The sequence below is a fragment of the Mercenaria mercenaria genome, chromosome 9, assembly GCF_021730395.1.
Source record: "Mercenaria mercenaria strain notata chromosome 9, MADL_Memer_1, whole genome shotgun sequence".
Classification (NCBI taxonomy): domain Eukaryota; kingdom Metazoa; phylum Mollusca; class Bivalvia; order Venerida; family Veneridae; genus Mercenaria; species Mercenaria mercenaria.
This window is the reverse complement of record NC_069369.1, coordinates 12,851,411-12,864,641: the sequence shown is the minus strand read 5'-3', so window position 1 is coordinate 12,864,641 and position 13,231 is coordinate 12,851,411. Positions and strand designations below refer to the sequence as shown.

Sequence of the window (13,231 nt, the reverse complement as noted above, 5' to 3'; positions counted from 1 at the left end):
ATTCACTTTTAATGTCCCCTACTGTCATAGTCTGCTATCATCTCTATAAACTTCTCAAAACACTTTACGGTACCAGTAACACATGGACATTTTTGGACTGAGTTTAAATCGGGTCAATGTGTACAGCCAGTGTTTCTTATTTGCCGTATTAACTCAACTGAAAGTGGTAACGGATTTACTTTGTTGTTGGATTTAACAACTTTTGTTAGCGTGCATACTGTCGAAATAGCGGACTTGAATTTTTCAGGAAAACAACATAGACCTTTTTCAAAATTTTAGTGTTTTCTTTTTGTATTTTGGTGCAGAAATAAACGCCTCCTTGGTGCAAAATGTATCACCCCCTCCCCCGGAGCGCTTAAACGGGTGATACGGAATGTCAATAAGGCAGAATGGTCTTGTCATTGCGTCCTATCCTAGGGTTCCACATATTTAAAACAGACATTGCAACCAAAATTTTACAAGATGATCATTATATATTTATATAGATGTGCCCTAGAAGGAACTTTTGTTATGCTTTAACTTATTAACTTATGGTCAAGATACAACAAATATTTTCGATAAAATTACGCAAATATGTGAACCGTGTATTCCGGTAAACATAAACGGGTTTTATCAAAACCAGAACAAAACGGTTTGAAATACTGCATATATAACTACTACACTATACTTAATACACTATACTTAATACTACTTTAAGCCACTCGGTATATTTATAAACAACAGTTGGGTTCAGTTTAAAGGCTACATTTGACGCGATGATATCATTCCGGTAAGTTATTGATAGTAATGTCTCTTAATTTTTAAACTACGTACGTTTTCGTCTCAGATTTTCTACACGGAAGTGGTAATTGATAGCCTCGAACTATGGCCAATAATAATGATTTTGACATGAGATTAAGTTAATGTTTTAACTGCTTTTAAAAAAAAAGGTCGAGATAAACAGGGAACACGATAACTGACATATAAGTGTTGTTTTTTTTTTAAATTTACTTTCGTTTTCGAAACAGTTACAAGGAAGTATATAACTTTCCAAGCAGGTAAATGTTGTACATGTCTCACAAAATGCTTACCTTTTAATTCGTTTTCTCTGATGACTTTTTAACTTGATACTAGGGTTCCATTCATAGAATGTTAGTGTAATTTGATTCCGGGTGTTTTCTTTTCACCTAGATTTTTATTGTGCAACTGGCACACGAATCCATTTATTCATTTTATATGATAAAGTTTCGCTTTAAAGAGCGCGTTTCATTCCATCTCGGTACCAACGGCGGGGACGCTCAGGGGGGTTTCATCCATCATTAAAGCTGGTACTTAAATTTCGTCGGTGTAAACTATTGTTTGAAAGCAAATATCTTCCTTTTATATCTAAATTTAATGTTTGAAAGCATTAACTTCCGTGTAGCATATGCAGTGCACATCACAGGTACTCTGTGACTTGAAATAAAGCTGCTATGTTGACTACCCGCCTCGATTTGACCGTTATTTCTGGGTTACGACTTTCATTATTTTTTTTTATTTTTTTTTGGCCTTGGCCCACAGACCATTATTTCTACTATTTGAAATTGTCACCAAATAACCCACAGCTTTCGAATTTAATGCTTCTTTAAAATATAAGGAATTTGCCGATGATATTAAAAGACTCATTTTTTAATATCACTGGAAAATTCTGGATATTTTAAAAAGGCATTTAAATCGAAAGTGTATTGTAAAGAATTTCAAGTCAAATCAGGGCGGCTAGTCAAAACGGCGGCTGTATTTCCAGCCGGAAGGTACATGGCAAATAATAGTGAATCTTTTATGTTAATGCATTATGAGTTCTTAGTTTTTTCACACTCGATGATAACATAGTAGTACAGCGTTATAAAATTTGGGCGAATTTAATACGGGTTATATGTAAAAAAAACATGGCTTTAGACAATCTGATTGATTCATACTTTGATGAACCCTTATTTTCATTTCCAAACTCATACGAGTTGCTTCGGACAACAGTAAAATTAAAAAATAAAAAAAAAATTAGATATAATAACATTCTTAATTTAGAACGAAACACGTAAGTGTGAGCACTCATTTTCTTTAATAGTAAGATCATTTCGAACCCAATTTTTATGGTTTCGACTTCAAATTTAATAAAAGATCTGTAGTTTCCTTCATAAAACGCTATCCTTATGTTGGAAATACTGGTTGATTCCCAATTTAATCCGTGACAGAAGACAAACTCATTTCAGAACGCATTTCTACTTAATTCTTACTATGCTCCTACAGGTAATCATATTGTTTTGCTCATTGTCGGTCTGTTTGTTCGTTGGTCTGTACACTATTTGCAGGCTTTCCAGCGTTTCTACTTCTTCCTACTTTTTTGAAAGGGCTCTTATATTTTCCTACTTTTCTATAAAACCTCCAATTACTCCTACTTTTTCATATCAGAAGTAGTAAATCGCATTTGTGAACCCCCAGAATCAAAATTTTCTTCCTTCCCCAAATGAATGTAAACTAACTCCTTGGAGTGTGTTTGTCGATGTTCAAAAAAGTATATACTGTCATATCTGTGGTTTATGAAAGTAGTTTTGATTCAGTAGGTGCGTCTTTAGTGCATTCAGTTGTGAACAGTAAAATGTCATTGGATTCCAGTGTAGAAGCCCTTTTTTATCCCAAAAGCTCATTTTTGTGGCTTACATAAACACCTATTTTTCGTCAAATTTCGGAATTTTTACCTACTTTTCTCCTACTTTTTTGTAATGGCTGGCTGAAAAGCCTGTATTTGGTTTCCAGTCAATAACTTTTATAGAATGATTAGTCTCATATTGATCAGAAATCATAGGATGATTGCCTGTGGCCAGTACTTGTACTCTGTTCTTTTGAGGTTCGGTAAGTTCGGTAGGTCAAATGTCAAGTTGATAGTGACCTCGAGACTAAGACGCTCAACAACTAAAGATCTCTTTGGCCTATACTTGATAATTGCCTGCGGTCAGTAAATAGACTAGTCAAGGTAACAGTAAACTCCATAATGAAAGCTGTTTCCACTCTATTCAAAAAAGCATTTTCTGCCAATTTTATATCAGTAGTTCATGGCCACAACATACATACCAATTTGCCTACGACAGGGCCATCATCGACAGCATGTCTGATTAACGAGCAGTTTTTTTTAAAGTTTTTCTTTCATCCGTTGCAAAACATCAAATGAAATGGAGTCATAAACAAGAGTTACATTTTTGCGAACTATTCATATTTTGGCGTACTAATAAATACTCAAGTCAAACGTTTTTCCGCCGCCAGAAATGTATATTCAGATCAGTCATAATGAAGGTCATTTTTTATTGTGAGCAATGTTTTGTGGGCTAATGATCTCAAAAACGGTTGGGGTCATTACAGGTCATGTCAATCTAAATATATTAAATTATATCCTAAAAAATCTAATATCTATAGCTTATGCAAACTAACCACACTTTCCTAACCAGAATCCTAACAGATGTGATGTAAACACAACAAACTTTACATATCTCTATCAAAGGTTATCATCTCACTGAACAGCTGATTATTTATTTACATGTTATGTCCGCAGATATTGATGACGTCATACGCATCAATCCGTTGTTACAATTTAATATAAACAAAATGCATTATTCTACAAATCTCCGATAATCGTGGTAATTCTACATCACAACCAAATTATAAAATTCTTGTATCTAAGCCAAATGTACCACATGAAAGGCGAAAATTGTAAAAAATAAAAATGTAAACAAAAGGATCGTGTGAACTAGGTCACAGCCAAACTCCAACGCAGCTCAATGAACGAAGCGGCAAGGAAGATCACTGCGTTGGAGTTTGGGTCACAGCCATCCGAAAGCGAAAGTTGAAGATGGTCGTAACTTACGGTGTGTTACGAAGACGGTCGAAACGTGTCACGTGACCCAAGTTTTTTTCTTATTTTCAAAAAAAATGGTGAAATGTATATAAATAATTTTTTTTTTTTCATTTAAATAAAGTATTAGTGTATCACACATCTACGAATAGAAAACTCTGTACAGTATCAAAAACCTATCACGTGACTTGCTCCAATGGTCCCACATGCGAAAAATATTTAGCACACCAATAAACCCACCGCCTTCTGGCGGCGGGTAATAAATGTTGGCTACTGCAATGTTTTTTGATATAATAAATGCTGTCGCCTCGATATTTCCTTCTTTTGATTAATATCACATCATTTATCCGAAGCCTCAAGTGTCAATAATTGCATAATATTTATTTCCTTCATTGGTTGTGTTTCAACGAGATTTTCATCGTATTATTTCTTTAGTGAATTGTTTTAAGAGTTGTATTTCTTCAAATAAATAATTATTGAATTTATTACATGTGTTGCATAGGGACACAGTGTTTCTGTGGTCTGTATATGGGTTATACATGTAGTTAGACCAAGGTTAGGGTTGCATTTGGGTCATCGAACTCAAGATCAAGATCACAGGTACTATAAATAAAAGAAAAACAATAATTTTTGTTTGGATTCATGTATTTAAATTAAATTTTCATAGAAAAACTGAATAAGCAAGGTTATGATTGCAAATAGAAAGTGCTTTTAAAAAAACCTAGTTTGCAGGTAATTTCAATTTTTCTTGTCTGCAATTCATTTTAAGCTGTGAGAAATATTTATCACAACCCGGGGTATGTGAAGCCTGGAATCGATATGCAGCATCATGTTTAAAAATGTTTAAATTAGTTTTGATACGCACCTCCTTGTACAGAAAAAAACAAAAACAAATATCAAACAGGGAATACCACGTACCAAAAACGCAGCCTCCCCGAAACGAAACCCACAGCACGCAGACGTGCACAGACACACACACACTCACGCGCGCGCGCGCAAACTCGCACACAGGACAAAACGAACAAACAATTGAACACAGTTGGGCACTGCCTTGGAACAGTCAGTGGCAAAAACACCACTGGGGTGTTTATGGTTAAACCGGTTTATGGTGCGCACCCAACCTCACTCTAACCCCCACCATGTTCCGAAGACACGGGACAGTGTAACTAAAAGTAATCCCCTCCAGGTGAATCTCTAACACACGTAATGGAAACAAATAGGCATGGCATGTAAAACACAAAAATGTTCGTGTATAAATATATAAATAAAAACCAAACCTTAAGGCCATATTTACACAACGATCTGAAGTATGAATGCCATTGATGCTTTGTTTAAGGTAGTTCTACCGAGTACTGATATTCTAGTTACACAGAAAAAATAAAAGATACAGTTTTGCATTGAATTGATATTTTCACGTTTTTGAATTGATTCCTGGTTACTGTAAACGAAGTTTCTTTATTCAAAGATCTTGATTTACATTAAAGGCTGAGGAATGAATACCGCGGACAAGGGTAAAAAGCTTCTCCGGACGCAACATCGTGGTAACTATAGCATACATGATCAGTCACGTGGGCCAGCTTTGCAGTCAGAAAGTTTCACTTCGCAGTGTACAGTTGAGATTACAGGAAACAGTGATGCGGCAGGAGTTTCATGGCAAGAACAAAATGGTCAGGTCAGTGGTTATGTTTGAAGGAAAGAATATGGTATAAATGGGATAATTGGTTTAAATAGTATCTATTTCATATTCATATACGAATATGTATATTGTCCTGATATATAAGTGTTGTGGATGGATTTAATCATAAACTTCCGCGTTAAGGGTAAGAAACGTTAAAGAAAGCAAGAACGTAAGTCATTTATAAGCTGAACGGTGTCAGTTCTGACTAACTAAATCTATAATTTCATCTCTAGCATTAACACACCCGCTATCGTATAGGAAGGGGTGAAAAGAACCTTGATTTGGATAACAATTACTTAGAGTATGGACTTTAATATTCACTTAATGAATGAAGATTATGTTTGTATGTAAGAAACTCGGGCTTTTATGAAAACTACTTGTATTTAATGACTTTCAGTCTATTAAACAACAAAGGTGTGCAGTTCTAAACGACCAAACCCCAAACGAAGATACTGGGAAAATATCGAAAATGGAAGTACAATGTGAAGCTCGCGAGGACGATATTTGTATGTATTATCTTTTTAACCTAATTAATAAAGATGGAACATCGTATACAACTGTCTACAAGTGATCGTCCTTTGCCAAACAGATGGTTGCTAAAGTATCAAAATAAGAATAATGTATAAACTGTCAAATAATTGTTGTCAGTACACATGTTCTCGTCGTTCATTTCTTAGTCTTATTTAAGAAATAATATATCTCATCCAGTGATTTGTCGTTGAATAAATCATTGTTTGGAGTTCAGATGCGAAGGAATTATATCACGAGGGCGCAGCCCGAGTGATATAGATCTAATAATACGCATCTGAACGACAAACAATGATTTATCCAAGAACAAATCACTAAATGAGATATATTATTTCGATTCTAACACGTTACCAAGGATTTTTTAGTACACCCTTGACGACATTCATTAAATATTTGCCCGTTTTCAATCTGGTTCTTTTCCAGCGCGCCTCTATGACGTTTGACGCCATGACGTAATGATTGTGACGTCAGGACAGTGATTTGTTGTATAATAATTCACTGTTTTCTGCCTTCTTTGTTTAATAGGAAAATGAATCGGATCGTGTTAGAATATTCGTTTTAACATGCGTACTGATGTAGCATTGTTATTGTTTTATTTAATGTTCAAGATAATTGTAAATTATTTTGGATTGTACCTACATTTTGACAGTCTTCGACATTTTCGTTTATATGTATGTTAGTACCATTTAGGTTTTACAAGATTAATGATACGTGAATCATGTATTGAACTGATGCTTGAATACATAGATTAATTTCATATGTTAATAAACGCTTAAGTAACTTTTTGACTTGTAGCGTATTAAACGTGTTACATGTTGGTTTGCCTAATATTCTTTCCCTTTAACTATTATTGTTACTTATATTATAGTTTGCCAGACAATAAAAATTTGCTTTTTGCAAATTGAAATTCCAGGTCAGTTGAGAAGTAACAGAAGTGAAACACAGTTGCAGATAGAAGTAAATTTCAACATCGGCAACAGGAAAAACTTTAAAACCAGACCGAATTTAGAATGCAGTCTACACGAATATATGGTATGGAAGTATATGATGAATTCACCAAGGCAATGTGACAACTGTGGAAAACACTTTTCGTCTGCAAATATTACATTTGAATCAGACTCTTCAGTTACTATAAAATCTCCTGTTACCAATAAGGAACACGTAAGGCAGATCATAAAAATGATCTTCGAATATGCTGTTCACAATCTTAGCCCAGTACTGTGTGTAGCATCAGTTGAATGTAAAACGAGAGGTTTCATAAAAGAAGCAGAGAAATTAAATGAATCGTTCGGTCAGGAAATTGCTTATGCAGAAGTAATTAAAGATCGCATTTATGTTGTTTTTCCAACTAGTCAAAAGGACATTGTGAAGCAGTTTATTGAAGGCTGTAAAAATGAGATAGGAGAAGTGTTGATATCAAGACAGTTAACACTTAAAAATGTGTTACTTCAAATCCCGTCAATAAAACGGGCTTACCTGGACAGTGGCATTGTTCGGTGTAGACCTGGGGATCAAGAAAATGAATCTGTGTGCATAATTAAAGGCACAGAAAGTGTTGTAAAAACGGTTTTTAGTGAGCTCCAATCAGATATGGCACGTTTGAAAACGCATGATGTGAGTTTCTGTGCCATGATAAGCAATGCTCTAGAACATTTGCATGTTGAAGACATTGTCAATAAGCGTCTAGAGGAATTGTTTCCAAACTGTGTTCTAGAGCAAATAAATAAATGCCTACGTTTATTCAGTATCAATGAAAAGGAGTTATTAAATGCTGTTTCGTATGTTGGCAACCTGATCATAGAATGGGAACAACAAATACAGGGAGATAAATCTAAGAAACATGCGATTGTGAATCATTTGAAGGAAAATTATGCCGATCAAATGTTGGTAGGCTTTGATGATAAAAAGAGCTGGTTATATGTAGTAGGTCTAAAAGATGCTGTAGAAAATGCGCAAATCGAGATTTTGGGCATTCAAGAAGGGCAAGTCATTGTAGATATGGCAGTCGGTGATATCGAAGCGCAACCTGAAGTCAAAGACAGTTACCCAGTGCGTTCAAGTTTGCATTTAAGATACTTGGAAAACTCCGAGTACGTACGAAAAGGAACTGAAACTTTAAATGTGAAGATAAAGTTCCCACAGAAGGGTTATTCAGTAGAAGTTCATGGTTCGGAAAACAATGTAAATAAAGCCATTCAATTCATTGAAAAAGTTGAAAAAGCTGTTAAAAGCGAAGAGATCTGGTTTACAGGGAATAAATCAGTTCAGCTATTATTGTATTCTGATTCAAGTCTTCAATTTCCTCAGATAGAGAAGGATTTTAATGTTTTAATCGAGAAGCAAAACATTCAAATAGTTGGTAACAAAGAAACACAAGTTTTCAAAGAAGTGCATGACGATCACACCCAATGGTCAGTCTCTGAGAAGAAGAAAATGATTAAGTTAGAGACTTTAAGCCTGGAAAAAGTGAGTGCATTTGTCAAGATAAAACCTGCAACACGAAGTCAAAATCAAGGTAAATGCTATACAAGAGATCTTACATGTTTACATGATTTACACGTGTACATCATGTATACATTCTGTTCTGAAAAAGTGTACACCTGATATAACCCAAAGTAGTAGTAGGTATGTTTATTTTATTTGATCGTGTCCTACTTTAAAATTAAAAGAGGGGCCCATGACATTCTCTTAACATTTGTACTTCAGCATATTCATGAAATGATTTAAGGGAACATGCATTTTTTGGGCCGTCACAACAACATATATAGAAAAAAAACATTTAAATAACTTTTACTTTAATGAACTTTTTAAATAATGTTCACCAAATTTGGTCAGAAGCAAGGCTAGATGATCAAGGTACTCTACAGGTGAGCGACTTGGGCCCATTTGGGCCTCTTGCCATCATTACCTAGGGGATACATAGCAATGTGTAGTCAATTACAATACCATTTGGTAAGTTAAAGCTTATCTGATAAAAAATATGCATATTCATTTAGAAAAGGCTTACTTTATGGTGAGAAGTCAAAGGTATACTTTAAATGACACCTCATGTTAAGTGCCATTTTACGAACAGTTTTCATCCTTAAAAACAAAATATGTCTGTTTTGCTTTTGATGAAATTAATTCATCAAAATTCATTTATTTCAAACATACATGTTCCTCAAAATTTCTCTACATTTAAATTGAAAGTGTGAAATTAAGTTAAAAGTCATTTTCTTAACATAAGCACAGCCATTTTCGGTCACCTATTTAAAAAAGTATAAATACGATGTTTACTTAATATTATATTAAAATGAGTGTCCTTTTGAAAAAAAACAACAGAAATGTAAAACCCAAATAAACCATTGAATAAGGAAATGCATGTGAATGCAGCAGATGTCCCTACAGTCAGTTTATTAATACATGTTCGAATATCATTTTTAGCTCGACTATTCGAAGAATAAGTAGAGCTGTTGCATTCACACATTTGTCGGCATTGGCGTTTGCGTCCCGATTTGGTTAAGTTTTTGTATGTAAGCTGGTGTCTCAGTAACCACTTGTAGATAAGTATTGACACTTGACATGCAGTGTACAGATTCCATAACTCTGCTTTGCATTTTTACAAAATTTTGCCCATTTTTCGACTTTGCATTTTTTTGTTAAGTATTTGTTTGTAAGCTGGTATCTCGGTACCCACTGATCGGAATGGATTGAAACTTCACAGACTTGTCCACTGTGATGGGCTGACATATATTGAACAGGTTCATGTTTTACTTTTTAACTTTTATATTCATTCAGTTAAAATTCAATTCAAGTGACAAGGCTGTTGACTAGTCGAGCGTTGCTGTCCTCCGACAGCTCTTGTTACTATAACAGTTAAGTTTCTTTCAAAAGATATGTAGATACTTCCTATTAGTAGTCGTATTTAGAAATCTATACATTTTTATTTTGTTTACTGTATTATCATTCAGAATTTTAGAAGACAGAAAGTTGTGATATTACCATTATTTACATGTACATGAGTATATGTCATGTACATTATATTTAATAATGATTAAAAATTTGAGATATTCCATGCCAACCCATATGAAGATATTTCTTAGACAAATACTAATTCTACACTTATTCTGTACCAATAAAATACTTTTATCAGTATTGAAATAGTGTTTGTGCAGCATGCAAGGTATCATTCACTCTCACATAAGTCGTGTAAGGATTGTAGCACTGATCATTTTTAAGGGAAAGGCAATATATATATATTTGGACGGTAAATTTGATTTTTAAATGTTTTCACTAAAACAGAAATTCTGAATTTAGCGGTTCAGTCCACTGACTTAGTCTTACATATCCACACCAGTACCTGTTTCAAAATCTATAAACAATAACAAAACTTTTTGTAAGGTTTTTGTCGATCCCGCTTGCGAAAGCGAAGACATAGTTGTCCAAATGGCTGTTCGGTGTATGTGCGTGCGTGCATCCGTCCGGATTTGTTTGTCCGCGCCATGACTTTGTCATGCATGAGTCAATCTTGTTTATATTTGGCATGAATGTTAACCTTAGTGAGACGGGGAGTCATGCGCAAACCCCAGGTTCCTTTCTCAAAGGTCAAGGTCACAGTTGGAGGTCAAATGTAATGTCAGATCTTGTGCGGCCCATAACTTTGACATTCATTGAGGAATCTTGTTTATATTTGGATCAATGTTAACCTCAGAGAGACGGAATGTCATGCGCAAACCCCGGGTTCCTAACTCAAAGGTCGAGGTCACATTTGGCGGTCAAAGGTCATGTCAGATCTTGTTCGGCCCGTAACTTTGACATGCATTGATGAATCTTGTTTATATTAGACATGAATGTTTAACTCAGTGAGACGGATTCTATGCCAAAGGTCAAGGTCACAGATAGGGGTCAAAGGGCGGGCTCGACATGTTGCCCGTGGGCATCTAGTTATTTGTTTGGAATACTTTTGACGTTACAAAAAAGTTTAAATTAGGCCGAAATTTACTGGAATTTTTCTCAAGAAATGCAATAAAAACTGACTGAATCTGCGTAAATTTTAAACTTATTTTTCTAAGGATGACCAATACCAACATATAAAATTTTGGATTTCTCACCGCGTAATTTAGTAACCGATTGATGGTGTTTTCGGAAGTATTTTAAGAAAATGCTTGAATAAATGTTTTCATACAAAATACGACGTACAAAATTCTTCAAAGAAGAGAGGCAATAAACAAATCTGAAATTGTGTTTCGGTTGGAAAAAATTGTTCAGTCACTTTTACAAAGACTTGTCTTTTCCTTTAATATTCTGGCTAGACTTGTGACAAATACTAGCTGAATAAACATTTTTCCATGTAATTATGGCTTTTTATAAAAAGTACAGTACAACATTAGTATTTCATTTGTATTGATATAGTATTAGTATTTTAGTGAATAGTATAGAATTAGTATTTATATCCATAAGTACTACATAAGTATATATTAAGACCCCTTTCATATTTAAGACCATGCAAATGAAGTATAGAATTAAGGTTTTGTGGTAGTGTTTTATTGCTTGTATTGCACTAATTCATTTGCATGATAAATTTTACTTATTCTATACCAGTAAAATACGTTACATATTTAGTATTTAATTATAGTGTTTTGTTTGCCCTTGTTTCATATGGGAATGCATAAGAGCTGCGTTCGGTTTAACATAATATGTGTATACAATGGAATTATCTATTGTAGATACATATTAGAGCATCATGTATTTTTGCTTTGGAAATACTCCATTGGGGTAATTTTTGATTGCAGCTTTCGTCTTGAATCTGACTTTTTTCTGAAATGGACAAAAAGGGAAATAAAATTACAAGTACCCAATACCTATTTTATTTAAATAGTGTAGCATAATATGATTTCACTTCTTGCAACACAAGATACTACGGAGCCCCTAAAGTGAATCCGATATTTATTAAAGATGTTTCATTCTTTTTTTATTTCGTAAAAATGAATAGCTCTTTTGTAAATACGAAAGATCATTTCTAAATTACAAAATATATTTCGTTTTTATAAAATGTATTTCGTTTTATGAAATTACGAATGTTATATCCAAAATAAAAGTACAGGTTATTTCGTAAACTTGAAATAGTGTTTCTGAAGTACGAAATAAAAAAGAACGTTTCATACTTAAGATTAAAGTGTCGGATGTCACTTAGGAGCTGACGAAACTAAAATAAATACAAATTATACAGACAAATCATCTTCTAAACTAAGTATTTTGGCGTGCAAGTAATAATGATATTTTACAAATTTTGAATAAATCCATTTACTTAGAGCAATTGTTTACCTGGATATGCTCTGAATAAATGGATTTATTCAAAATCTGGACAATCCAGAGCAAGAGAATTACCTTCATTGTTGATATTTTACAAGTTCTATAAAAACTCTCTATCTTACTTTGACCAGATAGCTTGCAACTCAGAGTTTTGCATATTCATCTCTTTTTGAGTCAGACCACACTGCATATACATGGGCTTATAAAGTAAAGTCTTAGCAACAAGCTGGTGTAGGCTAAATGCCATTATCAGTTCAAATGTTCGTATAAATTCCATATGGTACAACACTTGTATATTATGAAATTTGCTAGGATAATTATATTTCCAACGTGTCGTGGGGGACACCTATATGTTTAGTGTTGTCTGTCTGTCAGTCTGTGTGATACAGTTTGTCAACACAACTTCTCACACCACCAGGCAGATTTACACCAAACTTCAAAAAAGATCAATGCTATGCCTTTTATTGCATATTGTCGGCATGTTCCATGATTCGGTAATTATCAGTGGAGTTATGGCCCTTGATTCGTCAAATTTTGTGATGTTTTGGCCACTTCTCTTATATTATTGGGCGGATTTCCTCCGAACCTTGCAGGAGTGATCAGTGTAAACCAAAACTATGTATATTATTGGCAAGGTTCGGTTCAGTGGTTTTCAATGGAGTTATGGCTCATGATTGTCATAGTTTACCATGTCTGCTGGACTACACCGTTACTAGCAAAATGATTTACACTAAAATTCACAAAAGTGATCATTTCCAAGCTTACTTGGACTTGCCATGGGCACATTCCGATTCAGTGATATTCTGCTGAGTTATAACCTTTTATTTGTCAAGTATTATGATGTTTTGGCTACTTCTTTGACACCATTGGACAGA

General features: G+C 34.2%; 1 protein-coding gene across 1 annotated transcript in view; it reads left to right on the top strand.

Annotated features, from left to right (window-relative positions):
- Positions 1-13,231, top strand: part of LOC123545963 (uncharacterized) — a 76,863-nt gene that overhangs the window by 31,581 nt on the left and 32,051 nt on the right. The window contains exons 18-20 of the mRNA XM_053550411.1: positions 5,349-5,531; positions 5,935-6,043; positions 6,979-8,580. Coding sequence (XP_053406386.1) covers positions 5,349-5,531; positions 5,935-6,043; positions 6,979-8,580 — 1,894 coding nt within the window. The remainder of the gene's footprint in view (positions 1-5,348; positions 5,532-5,934; positions 6,044-6,978; positions 8,581-13,231) is intronic.